General features: G+C 35.4%; 1 protein-coding gene across 1 annotated transcript; it reads right to left on the bottom strand.

Moving 5' to 3' along the window:
• Nucleotides 1-2,721: 2,721 nt before the first annotated feature.
• On the bottom strand, nt 2,722-5,424 carry MSP2 (microspore-specific promoter 2). The gene is made up of 4 exons (XM_059585830.2): nt 5,356-5,424; nt 5,069-5,218; nt 3,463-3,660; nt 2,722-2,886 (listed from the first exon to the last, which is right to left on the bottom strand). The coding sequence occupies exons 1-4, from the start codon at nt 5,422-5,424 to the stop codon at nt 2,722-2,724; spliced, it is 582 nt and encodes a 193-aa protein (XP_059441813.2).
• Nucleotides 5,425-21,855: the final 16,431 nt, after the last annotated feature.

Below are 21,855 nucleotides of genomic sequence, written 5' to 3'. Positions count from 1 at the left end.
CTATTAAGTTACTTGCCTCTCTATAAATAAAGGCCTTCGTATTTATTATCATAATTAAACTTAATATAATATAATCCATTGTGTGCTTCCACTCTCGCTATTATTCCTCCGCTTTTATATCTCTCCATTTTTCTATCATAGAATCTAGAAGCATTCTAACAGTTTCACTTGCATCATCCCTTACGGCAATAAACTCCCAAAATTTTCAAATGGTTAGCTTTCAAAATATGCATTTGTTATATATATATATATATATATATATATATATATGGGGCTATTCAGTTTTTTATGAGACAATCGTACACACGTAATTATTTTTCATTTTTTTATTTTCGAAAAAAATTGGAAATTTGTCCTATATGCAATTCTCCTAGGAAAGAGATTTTCTTTTGCAAATTCTTCTTCTATTCTCTCAAGTAAAAAATGTAAATTTTTTTTTTTAACTATATATCTAAACTTGGACGTCCACATCATTCTCCTCTCTAAAAGTAGGCATCCACATCATTCCACGACTAATCCAGCTAAGCAAATCATGTTATCCTTTTATCTATTTACCCGAATATCTTCTTAATGCTATTTAGTAGACTGTATTTCACGGATGTTTTGTATAGCAGTCTACTAAATAGCATTAATAAACCTATAATATTTCAAAAAAAAAAAAACCTATAATATTTTTCCAAATTTTGTTCATATTTTAAATTCATTGTTGACCCTATATGCCAAATGATTCCCATCACATTTTGAAAAATTGGTGAGATATTTCACATATTCTTCACAAAAAAACAAAGGAATTACACTTTTTACATGGCCGTGAAGCATCCAACAAGCCCTGCTAGGCTGCTAGCCACCATGGCCATCACCTCTTGTTCCCTCCTATAATTTTTAATTCTTTTCTTTTGGTCGTTGTGTTTCTTGTCCACACCTTTTCCTTGACTATATTAACAAAAGTAGCAAGGAGGGATTTTGTATTGGTGCAATTTGTGTAGTCCATGTCCCATTATGAAGCTGTGATGTTGAAGTTTTCTTACTACTCAACTTGTGGGATTATTGTATTGGTGCAACTTGTTTAGCCTATGTCCCATTGTTAACTTATGATGTTGAACTTTTCTTAATCCTTGATTTGTGGGTTTGATTCCCACCAATAATTTATGTTTTAAACAAATGTTTCTACTCTAGGTCGTCATTATACTTAATAATGGTCTTAGATTGAGCCATATGAGTCACGCCACCATTATTTTAGCTCTCGTCTCTTATTGTATATTACTTAATTATAAGTCAGTGGCGGAGCGAGTAGATGTTCAAAGGGGTTAAACCCCGCGCCCATTTTGTGTTTGAGCGCTTCATAGATCACGATATACATGTTGCTAATTTTGCGCCTACATTGTATCTGATTACTTGGACCACGATAGATCTATGTTGAAATTTTCAAAAATTTGATTATATTACATTGAGTAATACTAGAAGTCATTCTTGTGTTCATTTTGTGTCACTTTAAAAGTGAAGTAACTTTTAAAATCATAATTTGATCAAAATTTTACAGTGATCAATTACAAGTCCAATGGTAATTTTAAAAGTCATATCATTTTTTGAATGACAAAAATAAAAAATAAAAATTTATAGCATTACTCTAAAGGTAGGGGTTGGATTAATTAAAAGTGGGTACATGTTTCTGTACAAGGAAGTTGACAAAGAGAAAGAATATAGGGATGTAGCGAGTTAGTGGGCATGAGCTCATGGGGCGTGTGAAGGAGAAAGGAAGAGAAAGAGAAAAATTAAATCTCAACCGTTAGTTTGTTTACATGAGATCCCTTATAAATCTGTTTTTGTAACACCTAAGCCGAATCTCAAGTAGGGCCATGGCCTAGGCTAGTCCTCTCCATTGCACTTAGGAGGGCTGCTAGCCTGCTAGCCTAATTAACACTTTATCCAAACTCGCAATTTACTTGACATCTATCATGTTCGTTACTAACTAATTAAATATAATTATTAGTTAATGTTACAAATTTCATGTAAACTGTCAAATCAATTTGTTACTCCACGCAATACTTATCGCCTTAGCTATAAAGGCAATAGTGTCAAGCCTTTTTTCTAATAAAAGCAATAGTGTCAAGCATTTTTCTACTACTTTTTAACAACCCTATCCCCAAAAGACAATGAAAAGAAATGAAAGTAAGTTTATCACGCATGAGTCAAGGAAGCAATTTATAGAGTACCCTAGAAGCTCACAAGGCACATAATGTGGGCGGCGCCAGGTAGGTTTAGGACCCCTACTGAAATTTCGATAGTGAGTTTTTGTCCTAATTTCAAAAATTTGTTGGCCCCTCTATATTTGCAGCCATATAAGAGACACTTGTATCGTATTCTGCATGTCTCCTTACAAATGATTACCCTACTTTCTTACCTTTTCTGCTCTACTCATAATGTGGGGGGTCCTTTAGAGTAGGCTAGGTGTTGAGACAAAATTACAATTTATTTATTTTTTTCTCTATATAAAAAGTACAAATTAAGTACAATCTAAATACAAAGGTTTTTCATATATGCCTGATTCATGACAACCACAGATTAGATTTCTTTCTTTGTTTGAGAAATGTAAAAGATAGGAAACTATTATTATTTATTGCTTATTTGAAAGAAAATAAAGAGTATATAATGGAATTTTAGTAGCCAAAGATTTCATTACATTAACAAAGATAAGTAAAAGAAAGAGAGAGAGAGAGATTATCAGCAACCTAATATTTTTAAGCGTGGCCAATTTGGAGAAATTCCCTTCTTCTGGCTTTTGCATGTTTTCTCCTCCTTGTTGGACTTGCCATTCCCAAGGAGCTGCCTAGGAGCACTAGCAATCTTCAATTCTTTTGCCACTTTATGCCTATGGGGTTTTACCTCCTGCATTTGAGCATTCACAACGACTTATGTATTGTAGAGTTGTATGTAAATCAATGGCTAATCAAAAACTTAAAAAACATGTTCATTCGATTATCTAAACTAAATGGGTTTTGCATTTGAGCTAAGTGCTTTCCCAATCTCCAAATGTGGAGAAGCATTGTGCATCAATGCACAAATATTTGATGCTTTTCTCTCTCCCGCTCTCTCTTTCTTAATTATTTCTATATCCATCTCTTCCGCGCGCCTTCTCTTTCTTTGTTGTTTTATCTTGAATAAGAAAAGAATACGCAGGTGGCATAGATAAATAATAGATAAACGGAAGGAAATTGTACTTGAAAAGTCATTAACTAAAATAGAAAATAGCTATTTTAGATATAAAAATAAATAAATAAATAAATTAGAGAATCCAACTTGTTCTAGATTTTTTTAAAGATAATTTCATTAAAAAACTCTTAAATTTTTATCATTATTTTTAATTAATTTTAATTAATTAAATAGTTTTAAGTGACATCGTGGACTACCATAAATGCATGCATGCACATAATATATATTAGTCGTTCTGAATGGAAATTAGACCTGAATTTCATGGCTATGGACACCAACGTGGGACATAAGTTTGTCTCCATGAATGGCATTAATGTTGAAAGCTGGGAATGAGGAAGATGGTTCCCCCTTGAATCCATGGCTTGAAGAACTGTCCCCAGGTGTTTGTGTCGAAGCACGTGATGAAGAGGATGATGTATATGTGCTGCTAGATTGCATGCCTAGGCATACCTGAAGAATTAATGAACAACATATTGATTAACATAAAACTAGGCCTCTAGCCTCTAAATATTGCTTCAATGGAAAATGAAATTCAGCAGGAAACTTTAATTGTGCTCCAATAATGTTAAAACAGCTGATACAATTATTGTGGTCTACAAACAAGAACTAATGATCATTAATGGTTTCTAAATGTAAAATCATTCAACTTAGTCTATTAATTAAAGCTATCATTAAAGCATGCGATTTCACATATATTTTAAAAAATGCGTGTGACTCTATTAATTCTATTAAAAATGCATGTGAGAATTAATCACATACTTCAAGAACATGCATGTTAGTTTAATAGGTTGAGTTAGGGAAATTTTTTCCAACACAATTTCAGCTCTGTTTGTTTCAACATTTTTTGTTGGAAAATGTTTTAGTTGATACATTCAGCGTTTGGTTCAGATAGAAAACCAGCGACGACGACAACAGCCGGAGGCAACAAAAAATGAATTGCGAGAAAGAATGTGTGGAGAAGGAGGTCAGGTACTATAGGTCGAGAAGAAGAAGCTTAAACCTGAAAAAAATAGTTTACGGAAATTAAAAAATAGGGAAAAATGTAAAATTAGTCATTGTGGTTTACCTGATTTACAATTAGCTCCATGTGGTATCAAAATGCGTTCAAAAGTTCTTGAGGTATAGTAAAAAAATAATTTAGTTCTTACAATCAAATTTCGTCGACTAATTTAACATATTCCATTAGAATGACAAGTATCACAATTTTATTGGATCTAACGTTTCACATTATCAAAATCTATTAAGTCCGTGAATGAAATTTGAATATATGGACTAAATTATTTTTTTGGTATACCTCCGGGACCTTTGAGTTCATTTTGATACCCCAAAGAATTAATTGCAAATCAGGTAAACCACATAGATTGATTTTGCATTTTTCCCTAAAAAATAAATAAAGTGGAATCATTTTACACAACTTAAAAAATGTTTTTTTTGGTCGACCGAAAGAAAAGGTTTTATAGGTCTTAGAGAAAACTTTATCCATCAATGAAAGGTGAGACAACTACCTTTGTTCCAAAGAATAGAAATGGGATCCTTTCCTTGCGTTTTTGTGTGAAACTAAAATTAGTATCTATGCTTTTAATCAATGGCTGCGAGTCTTCAGGAGGCCTCAGTATACTTGTTATATATAGTAACAGCCACTGGTTAATTAATAACATTAATTAACACGATTATAAAAAGGTTTGGGTACCTTTCTGGATCATCGTAGGTTGTATATATGACAAGACAACTTAGTTTATATGCTGTATATATATATATATATATATATATATATATATATATATATATATGTTGAGTGAAATTGGTGTATGAAAGCAAATTCATTATTCTTATACCAAATAATTCGACAAAAAGATACCTGAAAAAGCCTGTGTTCAAGAGATGCCACCCGATCCAAGAGTGAGCCTTTAAAGTCAGCCTCCTTTGCTGCCAAATCCATTGGCACACATTGCCTCTCCAGTCCTTGGCCCAAGCTATTGCAGCTTTGTTTTCTTTCTAAATATTTCATCTTAATTTGTTTGTGTCACACACCCAGAAAACCATAATTAGTTATGTGAAAAATTATATTATATATATAAAAAAAAAAAAAAAAAAATTTAAAAAAAAAATCAAGAAAAATAAGGGAAAAGAAAGCCAAAAACTCACAAGAAAATCCAGATGATCCAACCTTGAAACAAGAGGCATGGAGGAGTAAGGCTGGCTTCCACCTTCCATTTGATCTTCTTCTTCTTTTGAGCAATTGATTAGAAGTAGTGTTCACTCTTAAAACAGTTGCAGTACATCGCACAAGTCATCCGCAGGTTGTTACGTCACGTGGCACCGGATCAAGAAAAAGTGGAAATCTTCTTCTTCTTCTTTATTTTACTTTTACTTTTTTGCGGTTGGCAGAGAGGGGGGTACATAATGATCCACGATGGTCCAGTACTAATAAGGCCCAAAGAGTCCAACCCGAGAGAAATTTCACTAACAAATCAACTTCTTTTTTGGGTGTATAATAATAATTTGGCTTTAATTTTAGGTCCTATAGTGTGGTCAAAGTCAAGTCCTCAATTTCCCGTATGAATTGTGGAATTGGATCCGTTGAGATTAAGACACGCGTGTCCCTTTATCTTCTGATATGAGCGATATGTCTCAATCCCAACAAGTTAAGTTCCAATTAAATACACTTAGCTCATTCATTAACAAAATATTTGTTTGAACATTTTTTTTTTTTTTTTTTTTTTAGAAAAACATAACATTTCATTCAATAATACCATAAGCATAAAGCTCTTACATTACAGAGTAAAGTTCTAAAGCAACCATAGCATAAAGCTACAAGATTACCAAGTTTAGTACAAGATTCAAGACCAATCCGCTAACCCATGACTAAAATCAGATTTAATACTAGATCTGTGACTGACAAACTTAACCAAATGCATGGATAGCAATTATTCGTCGACCCTGAGAGCGGAAAGACTCTTATGCCAAAACTCTTCCTCATCGACCCGAAGGCCAGGATAATGATCACATCCACAACCCAAAGGTCTGGATCAAAACTAATTAACCCAAATGCGACATAGATCGAGTGAGAGAGGAACGAGCCTTATTACAAGCCGAACAAAACAGGAAAATTAAACAATACAGGAAAAAAAAACACGCCAAAACACAAATACATCTTAAAGAAGCAACAAAACAGGGAAATAAAACAAGAAAAGAAACAGCACATTTCGATCAGGCACACGCCGGGAACCGAAAACCGGAGGGGCGTTGGAAGCTCATTGTGGCGAGGACGAGTCGAAAGGCCCAGCAGTGGACGGTGGGCAGCGAACAGGTGTGGAGAAGACCGGCAAAGCAGGACCTGAAAACAACCCAAAAAAAAAAGGGAAGAAACAACAATGAACCACCAAAACAGAGAAAATGAGCACAAAGTAGGAAGACGGTAGCCAGAAGGGAGCCGGACCCGTGCAGGCTGGAAACCGTCATGTAAGGGGCATGAGAGGTCGACGCAGTGAGGATGCATGAAAGAAAACCCTAATAGCAAGCAGCGAAGCGGCGACACAGGTCGACGGCGACCACAAACAAAATCCGGGGGTTTGAAAGAAAGCCCCCACATGCCAAACCCACAAAGAGCCAAAACAAGGCCAAGGAGCCCGCGATAGAAAATGAAAGTGGGGAAAGAAAAGTGGCAAGGAAGGGGTAAAATCGAAAAAAAAAAAAAAAAAAAAAAGAAAAAAAAAAAAAACAGAGGGGAAAAGGAGCAGCAAGGAAGGGGAAGAGAGGAGACACGGGGCTAGGGCATCAAGTAAATAACTAGCACTGGAGGGAGGAGGACGAGGGGAGGAGAGAGGCAACCAAACGGCTAACCCTCCTTCCCTGTGTGAATGAAGGGTTTCGCTTTTCTCTCTAACAACAAGGGAGATTGTTTGAACAAATTAAAAAGGGTATCAAATACCACACTACCCGCCAGGTTATAACAGGGGCATTTACACCAGTTTGGCAGTTTCAAATGTTGAAATCAAATGGGCGAAAAGAAAAGGCGCAGGAGAAAAGTTGGGTCGCACCGTTATTGAGGTGAAGTTATAATCGTAAATTAACACGGGTCCTTTTCTTTTCTTCTTCTTTCAGCCTCTGCACATCTTCAGCGCCAGTGGGGCCAGTCCAGTCCTTTCTCCTGGGGTCGCTACCCTTTATTATTTTATTATTTATTTATTTATAATTATAAATAATATTTTATTATTATTTTAATAGTAAAACAAGTGTTCCATTTGGGACCATAATATTTTTAAAAATAAATTGTAGCGTTTAAATTTTTCAATCTATTTAAGACCGGAGATGATCCATATATAGATCCTTATAATTGATACCTGCATGTCAAATTAATTTTACAACAATCTTTCCTTAACATATAGCCTTTTTCCCAACTCACTTTATTTTGGATTCATCTTTCCTTGAATTAATATCAGTTTTAATTCGGATCCGGCTTCATGGGCTGATGACTTCTATTAAGTGGATGAAGGCATCAGTCCTTTGGTATAAATTAATTACATACAATTTTACGAATTAGAATGTTCTCCAGTTATATATATATATATATATATATGGATAATATTGAGTTAGCGATATTGGAGAGATATTTTTGTTTCTTCAAAAAGTGAAAAGATAAAAATATCTCCCAATATAACTAATTGTATATTATCCAATTTAAATGAACTGAAAATGATCTGTTCCTAATTTCACGTACTACTCTTAAATGAAACCATTTTACATTGTATCAAGAAATTTTATAATTTTAAAATTTGAACAAGTCAAGAAGAAAGGTAATTGTTGGATGTATGTGCATAAGTGAAACCCAATAGCAAAAAACCAACTTGTCATAGGCAATTTGCACAGATTCTTCAAAATAAATAAATAAAAATAAAAGAGGGGCACAAACAATTTCTTCATCCCCCACTCACAACCGGCTAGTTAAAATAATCAGGTTATTTTGGCAGATCCTGTAACCAAAAAAAAAAAAATTGATTGAGCCTGTAACTTAAACAATTTCTTCGGCCACCACTCAAATTAGGCTAGCTAAAATATTCAAACCCTATAGCAAAAAAATACCAAAAAATGCTTCTCATCCGGCTAACTATTTTGACTAAGGATTTGACCGAACAGTGTAGCTCAAACAATTTCTTTAGCCACCACTTATATTATGATAGCTAAAATAGCCAAACCCTGTAGCAAAAAAATACCAAAAAAACTTCACATCCAGCTAAGTATTAGCTTAACAATGCATAAAATTAAATTAATTAGAAAAAGAAAAAAAAAAGTAATACGATTTTCTCTCCCTTTTTGAAATAGTGAAAATAAATAAATAAATAATATTTTTAAATGAAATAATGAAAATAAACAACAAAAATGTTGATTCAAATATAAATAATTTTAAAAAGTTGGTAACTAAAATTGTGTATATATACATATAGCTCATACGAGAGGCAAGCTGATCATCCAATTCATTCTCCTTTTCCTGGGAAGCATGGTCAAATGCCAAAGACTTTGACTGACTCTCGTGATGGAATTAAAGAAAGAAGACATGGTTCAAGACAAGAGAGCAGATATTTGTACATTAGTTAATTCACTAGCTGTTTCTTCATTTTGAACCTTTGCAGCTTCATTGACCATTCAACCCTCTTTCTTTTTTCTTTGAATTATTTGCATCAATCCTCATTGCTAAAATTTCTGCAAAGAAGTTATTTCTTGTATTAATATATTATTTTAAGCTTAAGTTTAGTGATTGAATAGTATTACACAATTGTCCGCTTCGTCTTTCCCCCTTCCCTTTCTTCTAGGGTTTCATCTCTAGTAGAGAGTGCTGTTGGAAGGGGAGAACAAATGGCGCTCCTCCCCTCTCCCTCTTTTGCCTCCCCCCTCCCCTCCCATCCCATCCCACTCTTTCTCTTAACGAGCTAGCCTATTTATCTGATACCCTTAACTATTTGGGTGATTTTTCCTTTTCCTTCCTCTTTGCCACTTTTCCCTCCTTTGGTCCCCTTTTTTGGCTCTAGGCTTTTGGATCGGCTGTTCTTTGCCCGATCTACTGTCCTTGCCAAACCCACGTCGTCGCTCGCCCCTCCACCTGTCCTCTTTGGCTCCATCTGAGTTTTTCGCGTTCCAGCCATTTTCTCCCGGCAACCTTCCTCCTCGACAAGGTTTATGTTTTGGGTTTCTTGTTTCCTTGTTTTATTTTCTTGTATTCTCACATTTTCTTATTTTTTGCTTGAGTTTGTGTTTGTTTGTTTCTGTTTTTGCTTTTATTGTTTCCTCTTGTTTAGGTACTCTTTGTGGGTGATGCTTTTGGGATTTCATTCAAACTTCCCCTTCCGTTTGAGTGCGCCGCCAATCTCCTCCGCGCCTACTCTGCCACCCACCGTCTTCTGCTAGGCCTTTTTCTCACGCCCCCCACCGCGATGAGCATCCAACGTTGATGCAGCGTGACATAGTGGACTGTAGCGAAGAACATCAATAAGCAGCGGATAAATAACTCAAGATCTAGATTCTATCAAAGATCTAAGAATTCTTCTTGACAAAACTAGATACTCTCTAGGTTTTGAAGGAAAAGAGGAATAAACTCAACTCTGAGTATTCTCATTAATCAAAATCAATAATAAATAGCAACTGATAAATTAGAGGCTATAAACATGTATTTATAGCCCCAAGACTCATAAACCTAATAAAATATGACATAAATACCCCACAACCCCTAAATCTAATAAAATAACAAAATATTGACTCCCAAAACCCTAATCCTACTAAAACAAGGAAATAAAGATGACTTAACCTAATTAAAATGTAGAAAATAACATAAAGGTCCCGCGTGCGCTCGATCACAGTACCAGACGCTCGACTGTTATCCAACCTGCACCATTCTCCCATGGTTGGAAAGAATTCATCCTCAAATTCGGCCAGTTCTTTCCACGGTCCTTCGGATGCCCAGTCAAGTCATTCCACTCGTCGTTCCTCAAGATCAAGACAAAATACCATCCCACAAGAAGTTTGACGCTTCTCATCATCGAAATACCTTGATGGTTGTCGTGAAAGCCACACACACTACTTGGCAATGTCTCAGATTTGCCTTACTTTTCTCGTTCTTTCTCCCTTCCACGTGCCATGAAAATACTCAAGAACGAGCTAACTATTGTTTCCCTTGTGAACATATAATTTTCCTCATCCGCATAAAACTCACCATAATCTTCATTAGGCGAATTTAAAATATCTTCAACACCAAGGAAATCAACATAATCAACCTCTTCACCATTAAAATTAGACACTTCACCAACCTCTTCATAATTGGCGATGCCATCCTCTTCATAATTGGCGATGACATCCGTGGGCTCTTCCTCTTCCAATTGGCCATCTTCTTTTGGATAGAGACCGCCAAACATGGCAAAAAACCAATCTTTTTCATGCTCCTCCGTGGGTCTTTCCTTTTCCCATGAATCATCTTCTACGGGCTCCTCATCACAGGTTGGTGGAGAATTCCAATCCACGAATCCTTGTCAAGGATCTTCAACATCTTCATATCTGAACTCTTCATCAATGAACTCGGATTCCTGAAACTCTTCATCCACAAATTCCCTTTCCTCTTCCACAGGATATGGATTTGGTTGATGGATTTGAGGCTCGCGAATAATGGTCAAGTTGGCCTGTCGCGGCATCTCCATCTCAATCCATGCTCTCCGTCGTTGAGATCGCGTCCTACGAGCAACAACCACATTATCTTCATCCACAAAGTGTGGAGTTGTTTGATGGTGACGAACTTTAGGGCCACCCATGTTGTTAACTCGGGTCGTGAAAGCCTCTATTTGTTTCCGTAGCATCTCTACATCATCCTTCATGCGCTGCTAATGAATCACCGATTGATTCGTCGTCTCCGTCGCCTCCCTAGGCACCCTCTTTTTTTGGACTTTTCTATCTATTCTTTTTGGGTGTCGAGCTTGACGCCTGCGTCCTGTGATATAGAATGGGCTTGTGCCGTTGGAAATTCCTTCCGCACTCCGCGCTTCGCATAAGGATTGACAGGTTCACCCCCAACAATAAATTTGTCTCCCGCCCCCGCATACCACGGTCTTGGTTGATGACGATGAACGCTCGGACTATCCATGTCAGTCAAGTGATTGGTAGGGACCCCGTGTTGGGTGCGCACACGCCCTTTCTTCTACGCGGTTAGACCACCAAACCTCTCCTCCATGTGCCGCAAACGAATAACCGGTTGCTCCTTACGTGCTGCCTCTGTGCGGACGTGTACCTCGTTCATGTTTGCAAAGTGGTTGGTCCTCCCCATTCATGAAAAGTAATTGAGCTCTGATACCAACTAAAGTAGCATGACTTAGTGAGCTGCAACGAAGAACATCAATAAGCAGTAAGTAAATAACTTCAGATCTAGATTCTATCAAAGATCTAAGAATTCTTCTTGACAAAACTAGATACTCTCTAGATTTTGAAGGAAAAGAGGAATAAACTCAACTCTGAGTATTCTCATTAATCAAAATTAATAATAAACAACAACTAATAAATTAGAGGCTATAAGCATGTATTTATAGCCCCAAGACTCATAAACCCAATAAAATATGACATAAATACCCCCAAAACCCTAAACTTAATAAAATAACGAAATATTGATTCTCAAAACTCTAATCCTACGAAAACAAGGAAATAAAGATGGCTTAACCTAATTAAAATGCAGAACATAACATAAAGGTCTCGCGTGCGCTTGATCGCAGCACGCAGGCGATCGATCGTAACTGAGCGCTCTATCGCAGTCACAGCGTGCGCTTGATCACAGTACCAGATGCTTGACTGTTATCCAACTTGCATCAAACGCCCCCTTCCGTTTTCGGTTTCCAGCGAGTGCGCGATCGGCTCTTCTTTCCAGATGCTGTCATCCTCTTAGTGTGCTTTTTTCTGTTAGTTATTTCCCTGTAATTTTGTTTGGCTTTCATTTTTTTGTTCTTTCTGTCTTGTTTTGTTTTCCTGTATCAGTTTTGTTTTTGCTTGTAATAATGCTCAATCCTCTCTCTTGATCTGCCCACCTGATGTCATTCGGGGTAGTTGATTTGGTCCAGACCTTTGGGTTGTGGATGTGAACGTTATCCTGAGTTTTGGGTCAAGGACGATGAGTTCTGGGTTGGGGTTCTCTGCCCTCAAGGCCGAGGAATAAGAGTTACCTATGCATTGGTTTGAGTCTGTTTGGCATAGATCTACTATTTAATTTGAAAATTAGTCATAGGTTAGCAGATTTTGTTTGAGTCTGGAGTATAATATGTCATATTTGACGCTTGTAACCTCGTAGCTTCAGCTATGGTTGCTTAAGAGTTTTACTCTGTGTTATTTGAGCTTTATGCTCGTTTATCAATGAGTGAGATTGAACTGTTTAAGAAAAAAATACTACGCAATTAATTATAAAATGTAAGACAGTTATGATAATGCTAAGGGGTGGGTAAATACTTGCAAAACGCGCCCAATCCACCCCGATTCATCCGGATTTAGTGTTTTTTGTTTTTTTTTTGTTTTTTTTGTTTTTTTTTTTGCTGAAATGGGTTGAATTTCTTTCAACCCGTGCGAGGCGGGGCAGGTTAAGGGTACAAAAAATTATGGGTCAGCAGATGCCTGCCCCACCCTACTTGAGTAAAAAAAAAAAACCCTAACCCTAAATTTTTTTCCTCCTCTCTCTCTACCGCCGCTTCTCTCCCTCTTTCTCTCTCTCTCTCTCTCTGGTCTGCTCTCTCTCGTCTCCACACGGAATTGGAGCGCTCCTCCAAAAGTGACGAAAACAACCCTTGTACAATCAGTTTCGCAAACTATGTCGTTCCCTATGAACTTGCTTTCCACGGCCACGGCTCCAGGTTTTTCTCTCTCACTTTCAACCTCTTTCATTCTCTCTCACAAAACCTCCCATACTCGCACAACCCACACAAACCCTCATTATCCGCCCAGCCACACCTAAGATCTAGCGGATATGGCTCACTGTAACCAGGTTTCGTGTAGTTTTTTTTTTTTTTTTTTCAAACCCGCATTATGTAGGTTGAGTTGTAAAAATGGTCGATATCCGACCTGCGCCGGTTGGGTATCGATGCAATATGATCCTTTAATTTTATAAGCACGATGATATGACTTTTGACAATAGAACATGTGATTGTTATTTCTTGATTTACAAACATGTAATAAATATGATTCTCTTTAATTGTGTTTGTGAGTTCGATCATGCATCTTAAGAGTTATTATGATCAATACAACCACGTATGCGTGCGGTCACTCTTATTTGCATCACTAGTTGAGTGGATCATTTGGGGCAAACCCAATCAAGCAACTAGAAGGATTGATATGTGCATTATGGGACTCCATCATTGTATTTAAGATCTCACGAGACACGTAAACCTAAACCTTACCGTGAAGGGATCAAGGCACAAATATGTCATATCAAACACAATTATAACTGCTACATGTTTATATATATGATTATATAATTGTATAAACTTGATTTCCTGCCGTCTTCTCTGTACGCTCTACCGGTCTCCGTTTCTGGTGGGTTACTTTAGATCTAGGTTGTAGATCTAGATCTAGATCTAGATCTAGTCTCTTCAAGCTTAGATATGATCATTTTCTTCAGCCAAGGCGTGTCTTCTGAAGGGATGTCTATGATGCCGTGCTTCTCCACTACTGTTTGTGGGAGTTTTTGTTTTTTGTTGTTTGTTTGTTGTTGTTGTTTTTATTTTATGGTCTTAGCTGTTGGGCTGAGGACGTGAATAATGCTTCTGGCTTTCGGGTTGAGAGGGGAATGGTTTAGGTGTGAGTATTTTGCTCATACCTGAGAAATGGCTTTCTGTGCTCCTGGAAGGGTTTGCGTTAACAGATTTGTTCTATAATCTGAAAATTGGGTTGGGATAGCGGATGTTTGACATCATAGATTGGTTTTTCATTGTAAGATCTGTTATGTTTTTGATTTTTTGACATGTAATCTTTTAGCTTCGGCTATGATCTTGCATAACTGTATGTTCTGTGATTGTAAGAGTTTTTATGCTCATGATCACTATTAATGAAATCAGATTGATTTTCCCGAAAAAAAAAAAAAAAAAAAAAAAAAAAAAAAAAAAAAAACCATGATTTCCTGCCTTATTTCAAAGACGATGAATTGGACTTGAATTAAAAGATGAAAAGATACCTGAAAATGCCTGTGTTCAAGAGATGCCACCCGATCCAAGATTGAGCCTTTAAAGTCAGCCTCCTTTGATGCCAAATCCATTGGGAGGTCCACAATGATCCACAATGGTCCACTAATAAGGCTCATGTTCAACAGAGTCCAACCTAATCCGGATCGGCCCAATGACAAATATGTAAATGGATTCAAGATTGATACAAAAATTTCTCGTGAATTTGGGTTTGGGTGTAGAAATAAAGCCCTCATTGGACACATACCCTGCTACAAAAAGTTTCTCTAGTGCCTTGAAGAACGTAGTAACAGAGGAACTGGGCGTGGATCGGAGCGGGAAGAAGCTTCTAGGCGCAGATCGGTGGCTCTGGCCTGGGCGTGCAACAGGATTGATAGGACCTGCCGCCACTGCACCAAGGATTCTGGGGTTGGGCATGGATCAGATCGGGTAGAGCTTCTGGGGGGCGGATTGGTGGCCTCTGACCAAACGAGCACTTAGGGGTGTTAAGAGAGCAAGCCGCTCGCGAGCGAACTCGGGCTCGGCTCGTGTTCAACTCAAACATTAAATGAAGTATTTTGTGAACACGAATCTTGGCTCGAATACTAAACGAAGCAAGCTCGGTTCGACTCGGCTAAACTCGTGAACAGCTCGTGAGCAAGCTCGTATAAGGCTTGTCTTGTTTATTTGGCTTGATTCGTATATTTTTTAATAAGTAACAAATAACAATATATAGTAAACATTACTCAATAATAACAAATATATTATATACCTTTGTTTTTTGTTATTTATGCATATGTGTTTATATATATATACGTATATATTATATAAACACACACACACACACACACATATATATATATATATAGTAAATAATAAGAAATATTTGATATTATCATTAATTATTATATAATCATATGGTATATCTACATAAGTTATTGTGTTATTTAATCAATGCATTATAATTAGATGCTTTATTCTTAGAAAACGTATATCACATGATCTTAGATCTAAAATAGTATTAATATAAATTGTGAGATAATATGATCATATAATTTAAGTATGAATGTATGACTATTAGATTGTGAGGAATTTAAAACTTTGAGTTTCAGCATTACCATTAAATTCAAATTAAATGATTAATAATTAAGTAACTAATGTGTTTCTTATAATTTAAATAGGGGAAAATATAGTTTGCCCCCTGAAGTTTCAGGAGTTTTTCAATTTTAACCCCAAAGTTCAAAAATTGGCAATTTAAACCTTCCGTTTAATTTTTCCGTTAAATTGGATGAAATTTTTTTAAAAAAAGCCTGAGGGTAATGATGTAATTTCATAGATTTCCGTCAATTTTGACGGAAAAATTAAACGGAGGGTTCAAATTGCCAATTTTTGAAACTTTAAGGGGTAGATTGCCAATTTTTGAACTTTGGGGTTAAAATTGAAAAACCCCTGAAACTTCAGGGGAGTAAATTGCATTTTTCCCATTTAAATATTATAATCATAATTTGCAGTAAGTAAAAACTTAACAATTTTTACTTCCCACAAATTGTTACGTAAGCAATTCCTCATATTACATTATGAGGAATTCGGGGGTTATTTTCGTCAAAGAAACCATCCCCGATCATAAATCCTCCATCCTATTCTAGTGAGCTAGGCACCAAGGGTTTCGATATGTCACCCAAGACAACGCCGGAGTTGCTCCCCGGAATCACTCAATCTCGGAAAAGAAATTATCGGTTTGAACGTCATTTGGTCTTCCTTATGAACCTCAATACAAGAAATGAAATTATTGACTGTCTAAGGCTTGTTTGTTTCGAGATATAAAATATTTTCGACATTTTACGGTGTTTACGCACCAAAAAAATTCCTTACATTTTTCCCCTTCACTCTCACGCTCAACCCGACATCTCCTTTTTCTCTTCCCTCACGCAACTCTTGTAACATCCCCAGCCCGTTAAGACTGAGTTTGTCATTTTACTTATTTTACAACAAAATTTTTTTTGCAAAGATCTATAAGGTCTATCAGAGCACTTGATTTTAAAAGATACGATAAATGTATAAAGCATTCTTCAAGAGATTTTATTACAAGCGAAATTAGAAAACATTAAACTTTAGTTGCGGAATATCATATTATTACAGTAACTTATATGAAAAGACTTTGAAAATTAATAATTATTCCCGCCCCCATTCCGGCCTCCTATTCCAGCATCCTTTCTACCTGAAAACAAGAAATAAAACTGAATGAGCACAAAGGGGGCCCAGCAAGTAAAATCCAAAACCATAAATAGTTTTACTCCTTGTTCTCAGTTTCGAAAATCGTTTTCACAAATAAATATACATCCAGCCATAATAATACACGTATGTACAGTTGCATCTTCCGTATCATATACATACTATTACATTTAGTAATAAATCATCGTCATAAATCATCATCATAATGCATCATTATAAATCATCATTGTAAATCATCATAGTATATCATCGTTATAAATCATCATTGTAAATCATCACAGTATATCATTTTTGAAATCACATCAACATTTTCTCATATTAGGGCTCATGTACACTATTACCCCTGTGTACGAGGGTTGCGGGTCCTTATGACCATGGCACTGAACTGTGGCCTCAGCCAAGCCCGATCGTCAATTAACTCTTTTCTTGGTGCACTCAACGGTCTATTGATGGAATACCACCTTCTGGCATAGCCTCCTTCAGTGGTTTCGCTTCCATCAGAGTATCGGTACCGAACTCTTCTCATTCTTACTTATCTTGGGGTCAAAAATACTCTCCTCCATACATGTGCCCTCATTTCATAAACATTTATCTCATCTCTTGTACTTTTCTTTGTACTTCTTTTGATGCATCTTAGTGCAACATGTAGGAGGGTTTATTATCATTTTTCTTTCTTATAATCATCATCATTTCTTAACTTTCTTTTCTCAAATTGGAAAGCTTTTCAAATATAAACTTGTTGTACTTAAAAAGCGTTTAAAGAAATAGAAATTTTCTAAATAATTCTTTTAGAAATGCTTGATGCATGCAACATATCTTCATGGCAGGTAAATAAAATAATCTTTTACAATTTGATACAAGAACGTATAAATAACATGACATGAAGTAACTTTAGAAGGGGTAGTGAATTTACTTACCTCTAGACTGAAGCTAAAAGTGGTCTGAAGGAATCTAGTTGCTCTAATCTGACTAACATCACTAGTATATCTTTTGAAACTAATTTCTAAAGTCTGCTATCTCTTGCGTTCTTTATTTCTTGTAGCACTTTGTCTCGCCCTTTCTCTCTCTATTCAGAGTAAACACTCTTAGAAAGAAGAAAGACCGAGTAAAAAGCGGAAGAAGGAAGAATATGTGCAAGAGATGGGAGAGGAGTAGTAAAATTGTGAAGGGAAAGAGCTCTATTTATAGGAGAAAAACCAAATACTATTCTACCTTCAATTTACAATTATACCCTCATTTTACTATCCTAATATTTCACCAATTACCATTCTTTAATTATCACTCTCTGTAACACCATAAATTTCCCAAGAATTAAAATTCTTGGCTACAATGGATATTAAAATAACATCATTATCGAAATAATCTATTTAAATAGCTTTGAAAATTCTAGGGCACTACAACTCTTGCTCTTCTTCCCTCAAGCAGCTCTTCCCTCACACAGCCACTTTAACTTTAAGAGAATCTCGTCTCTCTCGGCTGCTACATCTCAGATCTCGCCTCTCTTCAACTTCTCCATCATTCATCTTTCGGCTTCTGCATCTCAGGTACTTTTGCCTTTCTTTAGATATGTGTTTTTTGGTGGTTTGAATATCTGTTTTGATGAAAAAAAAAAAAAAAAAAAAAAAAACTAGCTTGATATATAAATTTGATATTTTTGGAGATTTTGAGTTGTGGTTCCTCTACTTAGTGGAATTGGGGCTGATTTTGTTGGGTATAAGAATTGTTGTTGTTGAGATTGTATATGCATGGTATTGATGTTCTCAGCATTGTTGCCGTCTATATCTGCATTTGTTGCCTTCTTTAATTTCTATGGGGGTTGGGCCTATTGCGTGGGTGAGGAAGCTTGTCGTTGGCATTGGGTTGCTCTGATTGGAGATATTCATGGAAGTGGTCTTCCTCAGTTCCTATCTAGCCTTCAATGGATTGCCAAAAATCAGCTTCCCAATGGTTCATGGAGCGACAGTGATATATATTTTTTTGTTTTGTTTTGTTTTGGTTTTTTTGGTTTTTTTTTTTTCTTTCCCCTGTCTAAATAGTTATTGGGCTCTGATTGTGCTTTTTGATTTCAAGCTCAAATTTATTTTGTAGTTTTATAGTGAGAATGTTGCACTATTGAATATGTATGCCCATATCAACGGCTTTTGGCTCTGGTTGTAATGTTTTTTTTGGTCTTGACTATGAGGGATGGTTTAACAACAGATTAGGAGGGAGGTTATGAAGAAGTTTTTAATTGATGATTCTCCTACTGCTAGGAAAGATATTCTGAAATGGGGATAAAAGAATGGAAAGGTAGAACCATAGAAAGATGAAAGTTGTTTTATGCAAAATGTACTAGGATTAGGGATGTTAAAAGAGCAAGCCGCTCGCGAGCGAACTCAGGCTCGACTCAAACATTAAATGAAGTGTTTCGTGAATACGAATCTTAGTTCGAATATCAAACAAAGCAAGCTCGGTTCGACACGGTTAAACTCGTGAGCAGCTCGTATAAGGCTCGTCTTGTTTATTAGGCTCGGCTCGTATATTTTTTAATAAGTAATAAATAACAATATATAGTAAACATTACTCAATAATAACAAATATATTATATACATTTGTTTTTTGTTATTTCTGCATATATATATATATATATATATATATATATATGTATGTATATATTATATAAACACACACACACATATATATCTATATATATATATAAGAAATATTTGATATTATCATTAATTAATCATTATATAATCATATGGTATATCTGCATAAGTTATTATTTTATTTAATCAATGCATTATAATTAGATACTTTATTATTAAAAAACGTATATCACATGATCTTAGATCTAACATAGTATCAATATAGATTGTGAGATAATATGATCATATAATTTAAGTATGAATGTATGACTATTAGATTGTGTGGAATTTAGGGCTTAGAGTTTCAGCATTACCATTAAATTAAAATTAAATGATTAATAATTAAGTAACTAATGTATTTCTTATAATTTATATATTATAATCACAATTTACAGTAAGTAAAAACTTAATAATTTTTACTTCCCTCAAATTGTTACGTAAGCAATTCCTCATATTACATTATGATGAATTTAGGACTTAGAGTTTGAGCATTACCATTAGATTAAACTTAAATGATTAATAATTAAGTAACTAATGTGTTTCTTAAAGTTTATACATTATAATTACAATTTGTAGTAAGTAAAAACTTAACAATTTGAATTAAATCATATATATGTCATGAATCGTGATCATGGGATCATAAAATATAAGTATATAAAAATTAGGGAAAAATATAAAAAAGCCCCCCAAACTACCAGCCGTTTTCGATTTAGCCCCTTAATGTTTCAAAAGTGATAAAGTAGTCCCCCAACAAAACAACGTCGTTTTCCGTCCAAACTGACGGTTTTGACTAACGGAGTGGCCAAAATGCAATAGTTTGGTAGTTTGGGGGCTACTTTATCACTTTCTGAACATTAGGGGCTAAAATGAAAATGGCTGGTAGTTTGGGGGGCTTTTTTATATTTTCCCAAAAGAAAAAAAATTCATGAAAGGGCATTGTAGTAACTTACCTATAACAAAATGACGTCGATTTGCAGTTTCCGTCCAAACTGACGGTTTTGACTAACGGAGTGGCCAAAATGCAATAGTTTGGTAGTTTTTAGGGCTACTTTATAATTTTTAGAACATTAGGGGGTTAAATCGAAAACGGCTGGTAGTTTGGGGGGACTTTGTTATATTTTTCCCTAAAAATTAATATTGGCCCATATAATGATACAATCATATAAGTATATAAATGTTTACACATAAAATAGAATATATATTAATATTGACATTATATACTTGACCCGTGTTAAGCATTAACATTTTAACATATTAACTAAATAATACTATATATAATATGATAATAGTGATTAGTGTGTGTGAGTGTGTGACATAAAGCGTTTTATGTTGTGATTTAAAAAATACTTAATCTAAAATAACAAAAAATAAATACGCGATTGAAAAAAACACAATTTTTAAAATCATAATTATTGAAATTGAAATAACAAACTGACCCTAAATAATACTACATAACACAATTTTTATTCTTAATTACTAAATTTTGAATTTTGAATTTTTTATTTAATTTAATTGTAGCCGTCCAATTTAATTGAATTTAATCTTGACGGTTGAATTTGATCTGCGGCATATAAGTGTAAACCAATTTGAAAGAATTATATGGTGCTCCACATGACATAATAAGCTCATTAATCTAACGTTCTAAATTGAATAAGAAAGTCAAGATCCTAATAAACGGTCTAGATCATCTACTATGCTTGCATGGAACCGGTCTCACTATCAGACGCACACAGAGGGTTAATTCCAAGTGAATATATTCCAGGATTAATTCTGTAATGCGTGCACTTTGTCGGTTGATTCTCGCCGTCCAAAATGTTTTGATGATCTAATAGCCGTTGGATGATATTAATGGATGACAGCTATCAAGCATTTACTAAGAAGTATGTATGTGGTGTAACAGAGACACCGTAAGCTTGCCTTGTTTAATCTAATCTGACAAGTAATATTAAATGTTGAAAACGTATATATAAAAATGGATCATATTGAACAAGCACACCAGATCTAAGTAGAGACAGCTACATGGGATAAGCTTTTGGTAAAACGATTCAAACCGTTAATATTTAAAATTTAATGGGAAAAATATAAAATGGCCCCTCCAAACTACTAGTCATTTGCAATTTAACCCCTTAATATTCAAAATGTAATAAAATAGCCCTCTAAACTATTAACCAGTTACAATTTGGCCACTCTGTTAGTCAACGCCGTTAAAATGGATGGAAAATGCAAAACGACGTCGTTTTGTTGAGGTTAAATTACTAAAATACAATTTTTAGAAGAAAAAAAATATCAAATTTTAAAAAAAGCCCATTAACATAGTCGTTTTTTGCTTTCAAAAAAATTCCTTGCACGACAACCTTATCAGACATCCGTCCATACTGTTTTTCACTTCATCTTCTTCGTCAGAACCCACTTCGTCTTCTTCATTACTTTAACAATGATTTACTTGCACGAACCGACCGTGGAAGCCCCTGTTCTTGAGTGCCTAGTGCGACGGTGAGAGCCACCACCATTGGAATAGTCTTGCGGCACATGCTGTCAGCCTCACAGGCTAGCTCACGAGCAAAAGTTGAGATCTTTTGGATCATAACTGGCTGGAAATTGTAGGGCACGTCCATCTGGGA

Source organism: Corylus avellana, chromosome 3 (genome assembly GCF_965113065.1).
Source record: "Corylus avellana chromosome 3, dhCorAvel1.hap1.2, whole genome shotgun sequence".
Taxonomy (NCBI): Eukaryota; Viridiplantae; Streptophyta; class Magnoliopsida; order Fagales; family Betulaceae; genus Corylus; species Corylus avellana.
This window is presented reverse-complemented; position numbering and strand designations above follow the sequence as displayed.